The 22315-nt window shown below is 42.0% G+C and overlaps 1 protein-coding gene across 1 annotated transcript; it reads left to right on the top strand.

Moving 5' to 3' along the window:
* The first annotated feature begins 20131 nt into the window (after positions 1-20131).
* Positions 20132-21950, top strand: Adrb2 (adrenoceptor beta 2). Its single transcript, XM_004664751.2, has one exon. The coding sequence runs from the start codon at positions 20147-20149 to the stop codon at positions 21401-21403; it is 1257 nt and encodes a 418-aa protein (XP_004664808.1). The 5' UTR covers positions 20132-20146; the 3' UTR covers positions 21404-21950.
* The last annotated feature ends 365 nt before the right edge of the window (positions 21951-22315 follow it).

The raw sequence follows: 22315 nt of genomic DNA, 5'->3' as shown, positions 1-22315 counted from the left end.
ACCTCTTTTTCCTGATCACTAAAAGATAAGAACAGAAAGCCATAAAAGAGCCAGAGAGTCAGAAGCACTGGCCTCTAGATCCAGTCTCCCTGCTATTCTGATGTTATTTCTCATTGTCCTTCATTGTTGAGTGTTTTCCTCACTAGTACTAGGACAGAGTTGGACTTTCAGGGTATTTTTAGCAATGGCATATTGCACAAATATGCAGAAGCAGCTAGATGTGGGGCAGCACTGACTCAGATGGGGACCCCAGGCCTCCCACCTCCCCTCTTGCTGTCTGTGGTTGCCGCTGAGAACTCTTTGCTCACTGAATGAGGTGATCCTTCAGGGATTCTCTGAGATAAACTGACTTATCTCTCTTTTCATCCGCTGGACTGTCAAACAAGGCCACCTCAGCAGGCACATGCCGAGATAACACTCACTTGCTCTCCACACAGAAAATGGGCTACAGAAGCTGCTTTAGCAAGCTCACCCTTTTTTCTAGGGACTTCCTCATTTGTTCCAATTTTTACCATCTTTATTTTCATTTCCTGGTTTCTTCTTATATCCTTCCTCTTCTCCCCTCAAGGAAATTACTAACAATTCTAGCAACTCTGCTTTTACTTCTTTGCTGTTCTCTGCTGCACATGTCCTCCCCACCCTTGCCCCTGGTCTCCATAGTTACAGATTTACTGCCAAGTTTATTGACTTTGCATAAGTTTCATCTCAATTTCTCTACCAACAAAAGGGGTGGGGAGTAAAATGAAATGACTGTTGTGGCTATGACAAGATGTTTTAGGGTTCCATGTAACATTATTTTCTTTTAATTACATTGTACTTTCAAGCAGTGCTCATAGTAAAATTCAAGCCAATCATGTGGGAACAAAAAAATATTCTAGAATATTATCCAGCAGGTCCAGTCAGCCCATCTCTCATCCCCTCAGTCCCTCTATTAGACAGATACTGTTAGATACTTCTGAGAATCTTTACAAAATGTGAAAACAAAAAATGATGTTCTTGATTCAAAAAGGTGATGTCATACAATGTTCTGTTTCTACCCTAGCCACTGAACATCTTAGAGATTTTTTTTTAAATTTTTTATTTATTTATTTGAGAGTGACAGACACAGAGAGAAGGACAGATAGAGGGAGAGAGAGAGAATTGGCCCGCCAGGGCTTCCAGCCTCTGCAAACGAACTCCAGACGTGTGCACCCCTTTGTGCATCTGGCTAACGTGGGACCTGGGGAACCGAGCCTTGAACCGGGGTCCTTAGGCTTCACATGCAAGCGTTTAACTGTTAAGCCATCTCTCCAGCACCATCTTAGAGATCTTTATGAATCAGCACATATGTCAGGTTCATGCTCTTGAACAATAAAATTCACTTACATTTACGCTAATTTTGAAAAGTGTATGCAAATCTCCTTATCAACATCCATTTCGACTGGGCAGATGCTGTACACAAATGGTTAGTTCATGCAAATGGTGATGCACTACCTGTGCCTCTCCAGTTGGATTTTCTATTTTGTGATATGTCTTAGCTTCATATCAGCTGATACTGAGCTAACACATTTTCTTAAATAAAGGAATTCATTTTAGAGCAATTTAGGGTCACGGTGAAACTGGTTAGTAAGTATGGGGGACAGTGAACACTGCCCTCACATGTTCTGCCTTCCCCACCACAGTGGGGCATTTGTTATAATGGGTCAGCCCACAGTGCCACATCAAAATCACCTGAAATTTATAATTTCCATGATGGTTCTTTCTTAGTGTCAAATATTTTAGGCACATGTATAATGGCATGATCTCCCATATATTATGGTACAGAGTAGCTTCACCTCCTCTTTGTGCTCCTACCTACTTATGTTTCCTTTTGCCTTAACTCTTGTAACCTCTCTTTATACTATCTCATGGTTCGTCCTTCTCCAGAATGTCATGTATTTGGAATTATGCCATATGTAGTCTTTTGATATTATCTTCTTTCACTTAGTAATACACATCAAAGATTCCTCCATGCCATTCCACAGATCAATGGTTCATTTCTGTCTAATATTGCATAGAATTCCATTATGTGAGTATGCCACAGTTTATCCATTTCCCCTACCATTTTCCATTTCCATTACCATTTTTCATGCTTCCAAGTTTTGGTAACTATGAAATAAAGTTGTTATAAACATCTGTGATTGCATAATAATTCACTGTACATCAATACACTATTTATTTAACCATTCTCCATTGACAAGCATTTAGTTATTTCCAGAGATTGTATTATTATGAAAAACAATGCTGCAATGACCATCCCTTAACATATCCTTTAAGTGTTTGTCTGTGTGCATAAGTCTTCAAAAGAAAGTCCCATCAGTGTAACATACATTTTAAACTTTGATGTACCACTAGTCCAAAGTTGACCAGGGTGTGGTTAGAACCTGGGGTTTGAATAGGATCACATCTTGCCAGTATGATAGATTAAAAAAACACTTGTTTATGAATTTTGCATGCTGATCTGCTCAATTCTTTTCTTCCCTCATTGCCTCAATGACAGCACCATATGCTTCCACAGCTTGCTTTGTCTCCTGCCCCTGTATCAACCTGAATGCTCCCCTTGCCTGAGAACTGTTCAATATTTTATTGCAGAATAATCACAATCCTCTCTAAGAATGCAGTCTCCTCTGGCTGCCGGTGTCCCACCTGCATACACATTTGTTCATCAGCAGTCTGAAACAGGTAGAGAGGAATAGAACTCTGCTTTATAAATGAGGAAACAAAGGCCAGGAACACAGCACAGTCCTGTGGGAGCAGCACAGTGTCATGATCCTTGCCAATTTGTTTCTGTCTTCATCTTCTCCTTTGGCATGAGACTCCTGAGCACATCTCTATGAAACAATCTCATTTGTCTTGGCATTGGCATTCTTCCAAATTATACTTCCTATGGTTTATCTTAGGCCAACTCCTCTTCTCAATTAGGACTTTCAAATACACACACACACACACACACACACACATATTCAGCTGTCACTGGTTCTCTCTTCACATACTGGGCACCCTAAATCTATTGCAATAAATACTGTTTCTCAGGCCAAGGAAAAAGTTTGCCACTTCTGGGCTAGAAAGATGGCCCAGCAAGTAAGAACACTTCCCATGTAAGTATGAGGGCTGAGGGGCCTGAGACCTCTGAGCTTGATTGCTTAGCATCCTGGTAAACAGCTGGGCATAGCCACACCTATGTCTGTAACCCTTGGCCTGTAGAAAGCAAGCAGAGACTGAGGTGTGTGACAACAATAAGCTCTGGCATTAGTGAGCGACTCTCTCAACAAAACATATAGAAGAGGGATGGGCAGGGATGCCCACTGCTCCCTCTGGTCTCCATATATGTGTGCAGGGGTTCATGTAATTTCATACATACCTGCATATAACACACACACACAGAGAGAAAGAGAAAGAGAGCACATCACACATATTATACATATGCTTATGCAAAAAGAAAGTTTCCTTCATCTATACCTCAGGTCACACTGTTCTCTGGAGCATTCACTCCTTTCATGCACCTAAATCACATGTAGCCTTTAAACTCAACTCCATAGCCAACATCTGAAGGAAAAAAATTATGATATCTTTTCATCTTCCTTCATACAACTAATAAAACCAGCTTTCTGTTAAATACAAATTCCTTTTTGATACTTCCATTATACCATTTATCACATAGTCACAATTATCCTTCTTTAGTGGTTCCATAAAATTTTGATAAGCATTACTTTGTGAAACTGTTAATAGTGCCACCTAAGTTTGCAACAGGACCTAACTTGGTAGAGAAAGTCCTGTCAGTTTTAACAAAGAAAAACTGGAATTGTTTTTCACTTTATGATAAAGTGAGAACAAGTTCCTGCATTACTTTAAAAAATATAACTGTATATCACAATGTAGTATATGAATTTCTTTTAATTTGTTTAGATATTCTCTCTTCTAAAAATACTTATTTAAAATCTTTATTTACGACAAGCAAAATTGAATCAACAGCTTTATACACCTGACATTTAAGAATAAGATTTCTAACAACTGAATACTAGAAGAATTCTAGATGGAAGTGGGAAGTAAGTTTATGTACTAATTACCTCTACTAGCCAAGTACTCTACCTCCTTATTAATTTCCTCTCCTTACAACTCTTATCCCTTAAAAGCGTTAGTTAAGACTATCTAGGGAGGTGTGTGTGAGGGGTGTGTATGGTCTGTGTTTGCATGACCACTCGTGTCATACTTGCTTTCTGTACCATGGACTATGTTGGAGTACTGGGGACTGTATTAGTTACTTTCTCATTGCTGTGACAAAATGCCTGACAAGAAGTAACTTAAGGAAAGAATGATTTATTTTGGCTTACAGGTTAAGGTTATAGTCCATCATGGTGGTGAAGGCATGGCACTGTGAGCCTGAGGCAGCTGGTCACATTCAGTCCACAATAAGGAAGCAAAGAATGATGAACGCTAGTACTCAGCTAGCTTTCTTGTTTGCATCCAGGCCAGGCCCCAAGCCCATGAAATGGTGCAGCCCACAGTTACAATAGGTCTAACCATTGCAGTTAATCTAAAACCTCCCTCATAAATTAGCCTAGAGATCTATTTCCATAGTCCTTCTAAATCCTACCAAGTTGACAAGATTTACTATCACAGAGACAAGCAAAATGGGAAGTAATAACATAGGATGAGTGCTATTGTGGGTGCATCTAGCAGTTAGAAAGTCTTCCTGGAAGAAACTAAGTGTGAGTGTGTGAGTGTTTGCTGGGAGTGAGGACCAGTGAAGGAGAAGAGCATGACAGGAAAGCAGGTAGATGAAGCCAGTGCTACAAAGAGAGAAAAGATGAGCAAAGCCCAGAGACTCATGGCCAGCACCTCCTGAGCTCTAGCATCTTGCCTTTCGTTTTAGAAATCATGAACAGGGTGCTTAGTCCAAAATCTTGGTCATTGGCCTTATTCATATAAACCAATGGAAATGGCTGAGACTTTGCTCCAGTGTTCAGGTATAACTCAGCCATGAGATCCTGATGAGCAGGGCACTTCCTCGTCAGCTGCCTGAACCTGCAGCCTCCTTGAGCCTGGTCATTTGCTGCTGAGTACTATGTTAGTGGCTCAGAATGAGTCTTGTGTTCAGACAGAGCTAGGTTAGTAACCCTTCTTTTATTGCTTATCGTGCAACCTGGAGCAGCCTGCTTTATTTCTTTTAACTTTTCAATTTTCTCATCTTGAAATTAGAACATTGAGGCTCATCATATAGGATTGTACAGAAATGAGAATAAAAAGTGTGATGAGAAATGAAAGTCACATAAATTGTCATGCCACCTCTGGGTATATAATAAACATGTAATGAACTAAGACTGTGCTTATTTCTTTTCAGATGCCTTAACAATCACCTGTTGACTATGATGCTCTAGGCACCAATTTAAAGATGTTTTGAGACTTCCGGCCAAGATGGCAACCACCTAACTGCACTGCACCTCCCTAGAAAAGAAAGGCAAGGCATTAAGGGTTCACTGGGTCTTTTAGGGGAGAGAAATCTCTAATAGATCTCCAGCAGGAAGGCACAAAGGGTAAACAAAGGGAATCACTTATTCCCCTGCTCGCAGGTAGCCCACCAGTCCTCCAATCCCCCCCAAGCAGCCGTACCCACAGTCCCAGCTTCAGGATGCTCCCGCACTTACTGTATTAAAGGGGACCCAGGCCAACATAGTTCCACTTACCTCACTGCACAGGGGCGATTACCCAGTTACCCCTCCCTCCCCCGCTGGAGCTCAGGCTCCATTTGCCCACCACATACACACCACTGATCCCCACTTGTGCAAGCTTAGCCTACTCTCTCTGCCCATTTGCCCACTTACTGCTCGAGCCACCTCCCATTCACACGGGAGCTCAAGCCCATTCTACCTGCCCATGTGAGCTCAGGCTCACTCTGCCTGTCTTCCTGTGCCAGCTCAGGTGAAAGCCCCTCCCTGTCTGCCACTCCGGCTGACCACCACTGTCATGTTGCAGGTGAGCTCAGACTGCTTCTGGATCCCAGTGTTCTGCCACGTGTGAGCTCAGGCTGCTTCAGTGCTTGGTGCTTCAGCATCGCTCATAGCATGAGCACAGGAAGCTTTCATGCATCACCTCATGACATGCAACTTTGGCACCCCTGCCAAGCAGGAGCTCAGGCTGCTTTGGCATTGTGCTAAGTGAGACCTCAGACTGCTTGGCATCTGACTCAGGTTGCTTCAGCTCCCACTGTGCTTGAGATCAGGCTGATCCACCCACCTACATGTTAGCTCAAGACCACTCAGCCCATCTGCTTGCCTGCCAGCTAGTCCAGGCCAGCTCCCTCAAGAGGCACCACTTCCCCCACCCATCAAGACCACAGTCCTACTCTCCCTGCCCATACACTGTGATGGACTGACCACAGCACAAAAGAAATAACATGAAAAATCAAATGCAAGAAAATCATTAGACTACCCAGTCCTACAATGAACATTTCTAATCAAAATATAGAAGCATCATTAGGATCAGAACACAAAATGAAGCTATGAGCAATGCAACCCTGACCAAGCTACTGGTAGAACTTGCAGAAAATCAACAAAGGACCAATAATCATGTGGATGCAGCCATCACTAGACTAGACCTAATAGATAAGAAAATGGAAGGAATTCAAAGACAGTCAAGATATATGAAGGAGACTGAAAAAAAGAGGACCTCAAAAATCAGCTGGTGATGCTAAATGAAGAAATAAAGAAATGCAAGGATGAATTCCAAGAAGCATCAAGAAAATCAGAAAATGATGTGAAAAGGGAGCTTGACAGAGGGATGGAAACTATACATAGAAAAGTAGAAGAAAATGCAAACTTAATTGAAGAAGTCCAAAACTCTCTAGAAGCTCTCAAGAATAGAGCCAGCCATGTGGAGGATAGCAACTCCGATCTGGAAGACAAGATGGAAGAAAAAGTTTGAGAGTTCAAAAGTTTCAATAAGTTCAAAATTTTCTGTGAACAGCACATGAGGGAATTATGGGATACCCTTAAATGTCCTAATATCAGGATCATTGGAATACCAAAAGGAGAAGAAATTCAGACCAAAGGCATGGAGAACTTATTTAACAAAATAATTGAAGAAAACTTTCCCACTCTCTCAAAAGAAAGGCCCATCAAGATACAAGAAGCTAACAGAATTTCAAACAGATTGGACAAAAGGAGAAACTCTTCAAGACATATTGTCACTAAGACTCTAAACATTGACACCAAAGAAAATATCCTAAAAGCAGCTAGGGAAAAACAGCATACCACTTTTTAAGGTAACCCCATCAGAATTACTTCAGACTTCTCAATGGAAACACTGATATCCAGAAAGGCCTGGAATGAAACACTGCAAAGACTAAGAACCTATGGCTTTCAACCCAAACTACTTTACCGAGCAAAAGTCTCCCTCATAACAGATGGTGAAAGATAAAACTTTCCATGACAAAACTCAGCTTGACAATTATATGAACACAAAACCAAAACTACAGAGAGTATTTCAAGAAATTTTCCACATAGGAGAATCAAATAATCAACCTCAAATGAATACAAGAAGCAGATCACAATAACCAAAACTCAGAGAAGAAACAAAAAGCTTCAAAGTCCATGATAAAACCAAACCACATCTACCATCACAATATGGCAGGGTTCAAATCAAATCTCACAGTCATTACCCTAAACATTAATGGCCTTAATGCACCCATCAAGAGACACAAGCTAACAGGATGGATCAGAAAATTAGAGCCCTCAATATGTTGTCTTCAAGAAACCCATCTTACCACTAAAGACAGAAACCTCCTCAGGGTGAAAGGATGGAAAACAATATTCCAAGCAAAAGGGAATAAGAAACAAGCAAGCATAGCTTTATTAATATCAGATAAAAGAGACCTCAAGCCAAAAATAATCAAAAAGACAAAGAAGTCCACTGCCTGCTTATCAAGGTAATGATCCATAAAGAGGATATTACAATCATAAATCTGTATGTACCAAACACAGGGGCATCAAAGTTCATAAAGCAAAACCTACTTGACAATAAAACAGAAATAACCACCAACACCATCATAATTGGGGACTTCAATACATCATTATCAGTAATGAACAGATCATCCAAACAGAAACTCAACAGGGAAGTAAGAGAGCTCAACAAAACCATAGATCACTTAGACCTAACAGACATCTACAGAACATTCCATCCCAAATCCACAGACTACACATTTTTCTCAGAAGCCCATGGAACATTCTCTAAAATAGATCAGATACTGGGTCACAAAGCCTGCCTCCATATATTTAGGAAGATTGATTTAATTCCCTGCATTGTATCAGATCACAAGGCTATATTGCTAGAAATTAACAACAAAACACCCACCACAAATCCCATCGGTGCCTGGAAACTGAACAGCACACTTTTAAACAATAAATGGATAGTGGACAAAATAAAAACTGAAATTGCAAAATTTATAGAAATGAATGAAGATGAGAACACATCATACCAAAACTTATGGGACAAAATGAAGGCGGTCCTCAGGGGAAAATTCATACCACTAAATGCCTTCATAACAAAGACAGATAGATTCCAAATTAATAACCTAACCATCCACCTAAAGGCACTGGAAAAACAATAAAAATCCAACCCAAAAAGCTCCAAAAGGAAAGAAATAATAAAGATCAGAGCAGAAATTAATGAATTGGAAACTAAGAAAACAATTAAGAAAATTGACAAAACAAAGAGCTGGTTCTTTGAAAAAATAAACAAGATTGACACCCCCCCCCAAAAAAAGAAATGCTTCAAATTAACAAAATTCAAAATGAAAAAGGAGAGATCACAACAGACATAAGTGAAATTGGGAGAATCATGGGGACTTATTTAAAAAACCTCTACTCCACAAAACTGGATAGTGTGGAGGAGATGGATACATTCCTGGACACATACCATTTATCAAAACTAAACTCAGAGCAGATTAATCTCCTAAACAAACCTATCATGCTCATTGAGATTAAAAAAGTAATAAACAAAAAACCTCCCCAAAAAGAAGAGTCCAGAACTAGATGGCTTCTCAGCTGAATTCCATAAAACCTTCATGAAAGAACTCAAACTAAACTTCCTCAAACTGTGCCACACAATAGAACAGGGAAAGCTACACAACTCAATATGGAGCTAGTATCGCGCTAATTCCAAAACCAGGCAGAAATGCCACAAGAAAAGAAAATTACCAGCCTATTTACCTGATGAACTTAGATGCAAAGATCCTGATCAAAATCCTCACAAACTGTATCCAACAACACATCAAAAGTATTATCCACCTTGATCAAGTAGGATTCATCCCAGGATCACAGGGGTGGTTCAACATACAGAAATCTGTCAATGTTATACACCATATAAACAAGGTTAAGCACAAGAACTACATCATCATTTTGATAGATGCAAAAAAGGCCTTTGACAAAATACATCACTTTATGATCAAAACACTGGAGAGAATTGGCATGGTTGGTTTATATCTTAACATAATAAAGGCAATATACAAAGCTCCTAAGGCCCAAATAATATGTAATGGAGAGAGTGGAGGAATTCCCATTGAGATCAGGAACAAGACAGGGTTGCCCTCTCTCACCTCTGCTCTTCAATATAGTACTGAAAGCCCTAGCTCATGCAATAAGACAGGAGAAAGAAATAAAAGCAATACAATTTGGAAGGAAAAAGTTAAGTTAGTTATATTTGCTGATGACATGACTGTGTACGTAAGAGACCTGAGAGACTCCATCCCAAAACTCCTGAAGGTGATTGGCTCCTATAGCAAAGTAGAAGGATATAAAAATCAATGCATAAAAATCAGTAGCCTTGGGCTGGAGAGATTGCTTAGTGGTTAAGTGCTTGCCTGTGAAGCCTAAGGACCCCGGTTCGAGGCTCGGTTCCCCAGGTCCCACGTTAGCCAGATGTACAAGGGGGCACACGCATCTGGAGTTCATTTGCAGAGGCTGGAAGATCCGGCGCACCCATTCTCTCTCTCTCCCTCTATCTTTCTTTCTCTCTGTGTCTGTCACTCTCAAATAAATAAATAAATAATTTAAAAAAATCAGTAGCCTTTCTGTATGCAAATGACAAAGATACAGAGAAAGAAACAAGGGACATGGTCCCATTTTTAACAGCAACAAAAATAAAATAAAATACCTTGGAATAACATTAACCAGGGAAGTGAAAGATCTATACAATGAAAATATAAACACACTCAAAAAAGAAATTGAGGTGGACTTGAGAAAATGGAAAGACCTCCCATGCTCCTGGATAGGTAGCAACATTGTGAAGATGGCAATCCTACAAAAGGCCACATACAGATTTAATGTAATTCCAATTAAAATCCCAACATTGTTCTTCACAGAGATAGAAAAAATGAGCTCAGATTTCATATAGAAAGGCAGCCAAAGGACCCAGATTCCGTTCCCCAGGACCCACGTTAGCCAGATGCACAAGGAGGTGCATGCATCTGGAATTCATTTGCATGGCTGGAAGCCCTGGTGCTCCCTCTCTCTCTCTCTCTCTCTCTCTCTCTCTCTCTCTCTCTCTCTCTCTCTCTTTCTCTCTCTCTCTCTCTTTCTCTGTCAAATAAATTTTTTAAAAAATCAAATGAAAATAAATGCTGGCAAGGATGTGGAGAATTAGGAACCCTCATCCACAGTTAGTGGGAATGTAAGATGGTACAACCACTTTGGAAAACAATATGGATATTCCTGAAAAAGCTGACCCAGTTATTGCCTTATTGGGCAAGTACCCTAAAACCTTTAAACCACAGTCCAGAAAGATTTGCTCAACCATGCTTATAGCAGCTCAATTCGTAATAGCCAAGAGCTGGAATTAATCCAGATGTCCATCACTAGAAGAATGGATAACTAAGATGTGGTATATCTACACAATGGAATTCTAAACAGCAGTAAGAAAAAAATGACACAATGAAATTTGAGGAGAAATGGTTGAACTTGGAACAGATCATTCTCAGTGAACTTACACAATCACAAAACGATAAATGCCACATAGTCTCACTCATCTATAGCACATAACCTGAAATCTACCCAAGATTCCAACATACCCAGCAAGCATCTTGGGGACTAGACAATAGCATGGGTGGGGATAGAGGGGAGGGTATGGTAGGGAGTGGGAGCCACAAATCAGACCCAAACAGCAAGGGTACCATAAAATTCTCCATCCTAAAAGGCAGACTAAATGGTTGAACCTTCACCAGGCTCTTGAGAGAACACCTGAGCCACAAGACACTGGAGAGGGTATGATGAAGACTGACCTTAATCTTCTACAGCTCCTCTCTCTCTCTCTCTCTCTCTTCTCTCTAACTCTTTAATATTAGTTATCTTGTTCTTCCTTCTCTTAGTGGGCACTGACCTGTAACTCCCAGTACCAGCATGTAGCTATCATCTACAATGAGCTTTTGATCAAAGACCTACAAGGTTTCCTAAAAGGAAGACAGATTTCTGTCAGAGTACTTGATGACCCACCAAAGGTTAGTTGTAAGACCCTACTGCTGAAGACACCATATGTGGTTGACATGTAAAATGGAATGACATGGCTAGAAGCTGGAAGAGAGTCAGTTCCCAGACAGTTAGTATGTCTAGTGCCAGAAGTTGCTACATGGGCAACTGGGGGAAAATGACCAATATCTGTGCAAGCAACTCATGGTCTAACATACTTAGCAGCAAATAACCTGTTGTGATGCTCACACATGTGCAACAGTGGCACACAGCTATGGTGGGGAACCAACTGCTCTTGATTTAGCTAACTGATCCCCTCAGTGGAATGGGTCCCTAGAGCTGGGAAACAAGTCAGAACCATATCCAAACATGAGCCAGCTCTCCATTATCAAGCTACCATCAATCGTGGGCTACAAGAAGGCCTACACCTATTAAATTCTCTAGAAAAAAATAAGGGTTATCCCATTTGTCTGGTGCTAACTTTACTCTCCGTTGGAGAATCTGCTTTTCTTTTTCAGATAGACGCAGATCCTAAGGAGAGAACCAGCCATCATACCTCAAAAGGGCACCAGCTGAAACTAAGAATAATTGGCAAAACAAGCAAGGGTGCTGTTTTCTTGATGAACCGGGTACCAGCACAAGGGTGAAGGAGATTGACACCGAGAACAATCAACTCCTACCAAATCAGATATCCAGATACACAGAGTTTCTCAAGACCTATTCACTGAAGCAGACCTAAAATGAACCCAACATGGCTCAGGGAAATTTTGTGGAAGAAGGGGCAGAAAGAATGTCAGAGCCACATGTTGGGTCATGATACACAGAGACATTTCTCCTACCCATAACTGTGGGCTAACTCCACAATGCATGACCCATATACCTCAACAAAGAGGAAAGAGGGGCCAGGGGAGGGGTAGGACATGGATTAGCCTTACAGTGGTACCAACTTGACTGTATTCACTGAATACAAAACTAATTAATAAAAAATTAATTAATTAAAAATAAATAAATGAAGTTGTTTTGATTTGACCTTATCACTTTACATCTTAGGAAACAGAGACCAAGAGAAGAATGGTCTCTCCATATGAGGGAGAACCAGGATGGGGCTCTTCTTCCTACAGTCTCAGGACATATTCCTTGGCCTTGCACTCAGTAAACACAGCTGAGATACCTCTTTTTGACCTAGGGGATTCTTTGCCCTCAGTGTCCCAACAGAACTCTCTGCTTTGGATAATGACCACCCTATGTCCTTTCTTAGAGACTCTTCTATCCTGTGTTCTTGCCTATCATCAACTTCTTTGCCCATGGCCTCCCTTCAACCCTGTCTTTTGCCTCCTGTTCTTCTGCAGATATGGCTCCAGCCCCACCACCACTTCACTTCCTATTTCTTACACTACACAAACTCTTCGTTTTCTTGCTTTATGCTGCAGCATAGGGCAATTTGCACTTAGCCATTCTTCAGCCCAAGTTGCACTCATTGTCTCTTTTCTGTGGGACTATCAGGAGCATATCTTTCTATAGCTCCTCTAGATTCCATGCCAATAATTAATTTAAGTCTGTGTGCTATGCTAGTCCTGGCCACATTACAGATATTTATACTTATTTGATCCTCATAGCAACACCATGAGGTTGTGAGACATTATCAACAGCTCCAAATTATAAATAAGAAAAGCAAGGCACAGGAAAATTAAGTAACAGATTCAAGGTTTGCAGCTAACAATTGGAGGAAGAAGTTGGCTCCAGAGTTGCTATGATGCTGCTGCCAGCATCAGACTCGGCCTGGCTCTTTGCTTCTTCTCCTCCGTGGTCTGGTTGCTTTTCCCTGCCTGGTTTCTCTGGGGAGCCCTTCCTTTCTTTACCACTTGCAAACAAATCCTCATCTCAGGTGCAGCTGCTAGCCAATCCAGTGTAAAACGTCTCCCCAAAGGCTACCACTTAGTATTTTGATATATACAAAGAGTCATTTCCATGTTGCATCAGTTTATTTATTCATTTAAAGTACTACTCTTAGCAAAATGAATATGATCTCCTAAAATAAAAGCTAAGGTGATTATGATGGTGGTGGTGATGATGACGATGGTAGTGGTAATGGTAGTGGTGATAAGAAAGATAAACATTTCTTTTGGAAACCATGCTAAGTTCTTTAAATTCATTATTTCATTTAACCATCCAAAATGTCTTCTGAGAGCACTGCTATTCATGGACTGCTTCCACCCTAATGACTATCACCCACAGACACTCACTCCAAATCTACTTACCTTTTAATCATGGTATTTTTAGCTTCCATTTTGATGCCTCACTAAAACCTCAAATCTGATATGGTCCTATCTGAGTTCTCCATCTCATTCACTCTCTGGCCTCTGCTCTTCCCCTTGCCCTGTTTGGTAGTTACCCCACTACTAGCTAAACCAAGTTATAACTTGCTGGGTTTCCCTGCTGCCATGTCTCTTGCATCTCTTTTTTCTTTTCCAAACCTCATGCATTTTTTTATTCCCTCGACAATCATCTAAAAGATTTTACCCTCATCTTCCATTTGAACACTGAGGCCCAAAGCACAGAGCTGGTTGAGGCCAGGGTTAGAATTGGCACTTAGATCCATCTTGATCCAGAGTCTGAACTATGGTCCATTCAGAGTGTTGCACTCTATTAGTATAAGTCTTGTTCTGAGATACCTTTAGATTTCTTAATTATTTAAAAAATAATAAATAATTCAGTAAGGGCACATTAAATGACAGTGCACTCCTGGGGAGTAATTCCCTCCTCAATTTTTTTTTTTTCAGTCTTTTGAGGTAGATGGAAACACTCCCATTTAGTATAAGAATACCATTAATATTTCCCATATTTCCCTAGCACTTTCTAATTTTCTTTTTTGAGAGAGAGAGAGAGAGAGAGAAAGAGAGAGCATGCCACAGCTCAGAATTTTGGCAAGCAATAAAATCAAGCAAAAATTGTTTTGTTTTCATGGTTACCTTCTATTTATGGCAAAGTGATACTGATTTTCCACATGGGATAATGACAGTGACATAAAATTTTCTTTAAAAATAAATGTATTTGAGTTTGAAAAGTGACTCAATAATCTAGGAAATCCTAGTACACCTACTACTCAGAATAACTAAAAATTGGGATAGTGAACTGTAACTAGTAAGACGTTGGCTGGTTGGATGTAAACCAGTTGTTTTGTTTTACTTGCCAACTCCATAATGGCTCTTCAAAATCAAGAATTCATCTCCTCAACAGTCCTCAAGGCACTTCCTCTCCATTAGTAGACTTGTGCAGTTTCTGATGGTACATTCTTGGACATCACCAGCTATCCCCCTTACACAGATCAAGGCTTAGTCTCTAAGAAAGGACATGACTTGTTAAAGTTAATCAGGATATAACAGCTGCTCTGGGACCAGATATCAGGTGTTTTGGTCCTCGTCCTTGTTCTCTCCCCGGCACCAAACTGCCTCCCTCACATCTAGGCATCTCATTGCCCGTGCATCACAACTTCTTTGTCCCATACACGAAGGAGAATCAAAGAAACTCCTCTCAGTCAACAAAATAGTTGAACACTGAGCCACAGGATACCCATCCCATTGTAGATATGGACAATTTCTCTCCTATGTCCCTAGGAACATAATACTTATGTACCAGCCATAGGAGTACTGGCAATAATTGTCATTCAAATATTTTTTCCATGAGGTATAATTATTTTGCTATGTCTCAGTTGAAAAAGCTGCAATAGTTTAGCCCCTTTGGATGATTAATTCTTTTCAGGCCAAAGAGTCCTTTATATGGTCAACTAAAGTTTCCCCTGCTTTAATATAATGCCATCTCCTTTTGTCTGATGCCCCTGAGATGTAGAGAATTTATTATCATGTCTCTCATAAACCCTAGCATAGCAGGAAATTAAATTCATCTGGTATAATCAGCTGTTTGGAAAGCTTTGCTGGTTGCTCTGTTCTACTTTGTGGTTGCCAAGGTGATTGCAAAGTGATTGTTTGATGATTTGTTCTAAGATCTTTCCAGGTATTGATGTTAAGTTTAGACGTCAGCAAAGTGAATGTGGAGAACAGGGACCTGCTACTGTGTAAAGGGGATCTCAGGTTCAGGAGTACTAAGCCAGAACAGAGAGGGCTAGGAAGAGCTTGAAGTCTTACAGAAGAGACTTGTTGAGTGGCCTCAAGGGGGCAGACTTAAGATCCATGCGCAGAACTTGGAAGAAGATGGATTTTAGTTCAAAATTTAGACAGTAGGAGAAATGAACACCTATGAAAGCGGCTGATGAGTTTTCCCTTGCTAGAAAGAGATCCCCGAGAGTTTAAGGGAGATGCTGTATAGGAACCAACTTGATCATGAAATGTGTTAACCCGAAACTGCAATCAACCCATCTAGCTATATAATGCAAATGCTAATGGAAATTTTACATTCATTCTTCTCCCTAGAACATTTTGTTCCTTTTCTTTAAAGAGAATAGATTTTTGTGTACTTTCATAACTATTCAAATAAAAACAAAACTTTTATATTCAGAGTCCTTCCACACATATGGTATGGTGAGTCAAATATGCAATCTATATATACTTTTAAATTCAAAAATAATAACAATGTCTTTGTTAAGGCAACATGCTAAATTCTTTATATGTATTTAATCTCACATAATGTAAATGAAATGAGATAACATTGTACAAATAATATTGAATATAAACAAAAGAATTCTATAGATATTTCTCTGTTCAAGGATCTAAAAATGGAAAGACTCTTGTCTGAGCCAAGACAAGATAAGATTTTCCTAAGCTATCCAACTTTGAGTGTGAGGGTATTCTCTGGTAACACAGAGCCTTACTCCTGATCAAAAATCCCCTAGATAAATCAAACTGTGGTTTTTGTTCCTGTGTGGCAGATAGGAAATGATAAGTCAGTGTCTTAAGGGACTGACAAAATATGTAATTAGACACTATCATTCACCATAAGATGCCTGCTTTTCCTTACATCAGATAAAGATCTGCTTAGTCTGGGCTGTGGGGATGGCTTAGCTGTTAAAGCATTTGCCTTCAAATCCAAAAGGACACAGGTTCAATACCTCAGGACTCACATTAGCCAGATGCACAAGGTGGCACATGCATCTGGAGTTCATTTGCAGTGGCTGGAGGACCTGATGAGCCCCCCCCTCCCTCTCTTTCTCTCTGTCAAATAAATAAATAAGTAATTTTTTAAAAAAAGATGTGCTTAGTCTAAGAAAATTCTAGTTCCTTAGAAGCATTAACTCTAAAACCACAAACTCAGTCATCCCTTGTAGTCAATCTGTTGGGAACTGAAGTTACAGTAGTTAGGCATTGAAAACATGTGAGACCAGGAGGCAGGGCTGTGCTAGATTTGAGGAAATACTAGAAACAGTTTTCTTACCACCTTAGACTGAACCATTCCCATGCTTCACTTCTGGCTCCTACTTTTTCTTGCCAACTCTGAGAATCAACTAAATATTCTACTAAACTCTTCCTTAACTTAATTTTTTATTTAATTGTTTTCTTTATTAAAAAATTATTTACAAGCAGAGAGAGGTAGAAAAAAGAGAAACAGAGAGATAGAAAGAATGGGCACACCAGGGCCTCCAGCCACTGCAAACGAACTCCAGATGCATGTGCCATTGTGCATCTGGCTTTATGTGGGTACTGGGGAATTGGACTTGGGTTGTTAGCCTTTGCAAGCAAATGCCTTAGCTGCTAAACCATTTCTTTAGCCCCCTATTTTAATTTTGTCTGCTTCAGCCAGGCGTGGTGGTGCATGCTTTTAATCCCAGCACTCGGGAGGCAGAGGTAGGAGGATTGCCATGAGTTCGAGGCCACCCCGAGACTCCATAGTGAATTCCAGGTCAGCCTGGGCTAGAGTGAGACCCTACCTCACAAAACCAAAACAAATAAATAAATAAATGAATTTGTCTGCTTTTAGAATTCTAAAAGGAGGCCAGAGAAAAGACAGGGTGAGAAGACAATGTCTTGAAATGCCTACTACCATTGGGGGATGGGTGTTGGGTAAGGAGGAATTATTATCCATTATCAAAGTTGGTGGAGCACAGGCTCAAAACCTCCTATGAGACAAACTCGATGGCCCCTTCCTCTTTGTAGGTTTAAAATAGTTTCCCCAAGGTATTCAGTTGAAATTGTGACTTAAGTGTATACACAATTAAATCATCAATTAATCTTTGTCCTAAAAAGATTTTCATTCTCTTTTGTTACTGCTGTTAAGGGAATCTTAGACAATATTCTTATTTATTCCATAGCTTCACAAACAGGAAGGAGGTTTTAAATGGTTCAGTTCCACAATTCAGGGTAGATGTGTATTTAAAGAAACAATATTGCATAACACATACTGTCTCTTCCTAAAATGCATCATACCAGAGCCAATTTTGGAAAACACAAATATGAGGTGGGTATATTTTGAAAACTATGTGAACATAATAGATCCTTAATTGATATTTGTGGCTCCTAAAGGAAATATTTGCTTTTTTGAGGCATATGTCTTGCAGAAAGACAGTTTGTGCTGTTGAAGGAAATTAAAGGGAACATGTTTTGTTTCTGAGCTTTATTTTTGAAGTAAACACTACACTTAATTTGTTCTGAAATATTTTATTGTTCTGATAGAGGAAACAGTGTATTCTAAGTGATTTAAGTTATATATAATACTCAGTGGCAAATTCAAATTTGTGTTTATATTATGAAACGCAGTCATATTTCTTGTAGTAGTTGATTGTCACTCTTCCCAATGGCAGTGCCCTAACCTCCACCTCCTTCAGAGACAAGGAACTTGGGCTCCCTCTTTGTGGTTTAACTAAGGAAAGTGAAAGTCCAGGTTCCTGAGCCTCCACTCTTTTTACTACCTGGAATAATGCACTGCACCAAAACGACTGGAAAAAATGGATCTTAGAGTTGCTGGGATTTGGGTTTGAATCCAGCTTCTGGCACTGTCTAGCCATTCAGCCCTGGGCAAGCTATTTGCTTCTCTGGGCCCCATTTGTGAATTAAGCTAAAAATAGTCCCTCCCCCTCCATCAGACTGGGAAGGATTAAATGCAACAATGCACAAAAAGTATATAGCAGAATGTTCCATAGATGTGAGCCGTTATTATGGTATTATGTAATCTACAAAGCATGTTTGGTTACACTGCACGGAAACACTTTTGACTTTTTCAAAGACACCACTTAAGATATGTGGAATCAAACCCTGAAAACTATTTTTTCCCCAACCAAATCATATGCCAGTTGCAAGGAATAGTATTTCATAGACAAAGGCCTTACTCTTAATGCTGGTTCTGACTTTTCTAAGGTGAGAATTATCTAGTATTTTTGTAGCTTCAAGCTTCTCCATGCTAACACATTTTCAATATTATGAATTGTCTGAAACTACCAGTTCTGTGAGTCAGAAATAGTCAAATGGTGGCAGTTGCACATGGCACAATCTCACACACGAACAAAGCATCCAGCAGATAAAAAATTTTTTTGTTGGTGTTGTTGCAATGACATTACAATTATCTCAATTTTATCTTCACTGTATCTCTGGTTATCCAACTGATTACAAGGAAGTGATTCTCAAGAATTAGAAACAAAATCATACAGCTTCCTCTCTTCTCCCAAAACTCTTGTTGAAACACCAAAGAGTAAACTTACTGTCTCAATGCTTGCAAGTTCCCAAGAAGGGCACCAAAAGTACTTGACAAAGAGAATTCAGAGGAGCTCTGCAGCTGTTGAAGTCACCTCCTGTGGTCTTGCCAAATATTTGAAAGTGTCTGGGAGTGGCAGAAAGAGGGTGTCCGTTAAAAGGTGCTGTGGGGAAAGGCTTCTGGATCGGGGTATCCTTGCCTGCGTGGCTCCGCACGCCTCCGTGTGTGTGTATGTGTGTGTGTGTGTGTCTTTCTTTCTTTCTCTGAGCGCCGCTCTTTGTGTTTCTGGGAGCCTCTCCTGCGGGACAGGGTCACTGTGTTGTCGTTGTCAGCGGTGTGAGCAGGCGAGGGAGTGCATGTCGGTGCGCTGGGCGGGTGTGTCTCGGTGTCTATCGGTATAAGCCTGAGCACGCCTGTCGGGGTGCATTTGTGCCTGTATGTGCGTGTCTGGGTGGGCATTCTCGTCTCTGCTTCCCGAATAGGGGGTGGCGTGACTGCAGCTGCCCTAAGGCCTTTGGTGGCAGGGATGCCCAGAGCAGACAGGTAGTAGGTGTGCAAGGGCCAAGGGCGCCCGGGTTGGCTGGGGAGCCCAGAAGCCCCGCAGGGAGCCCTCTGGGGCTGGCTCGGGCGGCTGGGAGGGAGTGGGGGCCCGCCCTCGGGGAGCCGCTGGGCGCCGCCCGGGCCAGGGCCAGGAGGGGCCGGGCGAGGTGAGGGAGCGCCGCCCGCCCAGCGCAGCCTCTCCCCTTCGCGGCTGCGGGCGCGCCATTGGCCGAAAGTTGGAGCGCGTCACGGGGAGGCAGGTCGCCGAGAGTGCCGGCACATAACGGGCAGCGCGCACTCGGCGGCGGCTCCCCGGGGCGCAGGCTGGACGGGGCGAGCCGTGCGAGCGAGCCCGAGCGCCCCACGACCCGCCGCGCCCACCGCGCCCTCCGTACGGCTGCTGGATGAGGCTCCCCGGCGCCCGCTCGCGGCCCGCAGCGCCCCGCCGGAGCTGCGCCCGCTGAGACGCGCCCACCTGCCAGCCAGCGAGCCGAGCCATGGGGCAAGCCGGGAACCACAGCGACTTCTTGCTGACGCCCAACGGGAGCCACGCACGGGACCAAGACATCACTCAGGAACGCGACGAGGCGTGGGTGGTGGGCATGGCCATGGTCATGTCGCTTATCGTCCTGGCCATCGTGTTTGGTAACGTGCTGGTCATCACGGCCATTGCCAAGTTCGAGCGACTGCAGACCGTCACCAATTACTTCATCACCTCTCTGGCTTGCGCCGACCTTCTCATGGGCCTGGCGGTGGTGCCGTTTGGGGCCAGCCATATCCTCATGAAAATGTGGACTTTCGGCAATTTCTGGTGCGAGTTTTGGACTGCCATCGACGTGCTGTGTGTCACAGCCAGCATCGAGACCCTGTGCGTGATCGCAGTGGATCGTTACTTTGCCATCACGTCACCCTTCAAGTATCACAGCCTCCTGACGAAGAACAAAGCCCGGATGGTCATTTTCATGGTGTGGATTGTGTCAGGGCTTACCTCTTTCTTACCTATCCAGATGCACTGGTACCGTGCCAGCCACCAGGAAGCCATCAACTGCTATGCCAAAGAGACCTGCTGTGACTTCTTCACCAACCAGGCCTATGCCATCGCTTCCTCCATTGTGTCTTTCTACTTGCCCCTGGTAGTCATGGTCTTCGTCTACTCCAGGGTCTTCCAGGTGGCCAAAAGGCAGCTCCAGAAGATTGACAAGTCTGAGGGGCGATTCCATACCCAAAACCTAAGCCAAGTGGAGCAGGATGGGCGGAGCGGTCACGGACTCCGCAGGTCTTCCAAGTTCTGCTTGAAGGAGCACAAAGCCCTCAAGACCTTGGGCATCATCATGGGCACCTTCACCTTGTGCTGGCTGCCCTTCTTTATTGTCAACATTGTGCACGTGATCCAGGACAACCTCATCCCTAAGGAAGTTTACATCCTTCTCAATTGGCTGGGCTACATCAACTCTGCTTTCAATCCCCTCATCTACTGCCGGAGCCCAGATTTCAGGATTGCCTTCCAGGAGCTTCTGTGCCTCCGCAGGTATGCTTTGAAGGCCTATGGGAATGGCTACTCCAGCAACAGCAATGACAAATCCGAGTATACAGCGGAGCCAGGTGGATGCCAACTGGGGCAGGAGAAAGAAAGTGAATTTCTGTGTGAGGGCCCCCCAGGAACCGAAGGCCTTATGAACTGTCAAGGTACTGTGCCTAGCCATAGTGTTGATTCACAAGGGAGGAACTGTAGTACAAATGACTCGCTGCTCTGATGCAGGCTTTCTACTTTGCAAGAACCCCTCCCCAACAGAGCTCTAACTAGACTATTTAACTTGGGTATAATAAATTTAGAATCTAATTGTATAGAGATTTACAGGAGGAGGGCGTCCTTCTGCCATTTTTTAATTTTTTTTAAGCTGTAAAAAGGAGAAATTGTATTTGAGTGCTTATATGTTTATTGTATAGTAGTTCCTCTGCGTGGAACTTAGTTTATGTCTGAAGGATGTTAGTCCTAGAGGACCTGAGTCTCTATGTTTTGATAACTTTTCTGTGTATCTACCTCATTAGTCAAGTATTAGGGGTAATATACTGCTGCTGGTAATTTGTATCTGAAGGAGTTTTTTTTTTTTTTTTTTCCTTCCCACACCCTTGGACTTGAAAATCCCGAGTGTCTCGGACCTTTTAGCTGTGAACACGAACTCTCCCCCACTCCTGTCATAAGCTTGAAGGAGTGACGTTAGGCAGGGATTCGAGGGACAGCTTCTCTTGTTTTTCTGAGCAAAGTCTAAAGTTTACAGTAAATAAATTGTTTGACTATGACTTCATTGCACCTGTTTCTCCAAAACCTCTTGACTGGAGTGTCCTTGCCTCTCCCACTGGAAACCACAGGTAACTATTTGTAATAATTGCCCAGTGGCTTAATGTGGAATGATACAAGAATGACATGCACTGATTGCTTAACCCTTTCATGTGCCTTGAGATCACTAGCTTCAAACTGGTTACTTTCCTAACACTTGTGTCCCAAATCATTCCTGCCTGCTCTCATCATAGCCCAGCACATCCTGCAGTTGTTAATTTGTGCTGTTGCCTCAGAAACACTGACTTTGAGAGACAGAGTTATGGGCATGTGCTTGGTCCCACCACACACCTTCCAGCTCTACTTGGTTAATTAACTGTGTACATTT

Source organism: Jaculus jaculus, chromosome 13 (genome assembly GCF_020740685.1).
Source record: "Jaculus jaculus isolate mJacJac1 chromosome 13, mJacJac1.mat.Y.cur, whole genome shotgun sequence".
Lineage (NCBI taxonomy): Eukaryota > Metazoa > Chordata > Mammalia > Rodentia > Dipodidae > Jaculus > Jaculus jaculus.
Note: the sequence above shows the minus strand (reverse complement) of the source record. Positions and strands in the feature narration are given on the sequence as shown.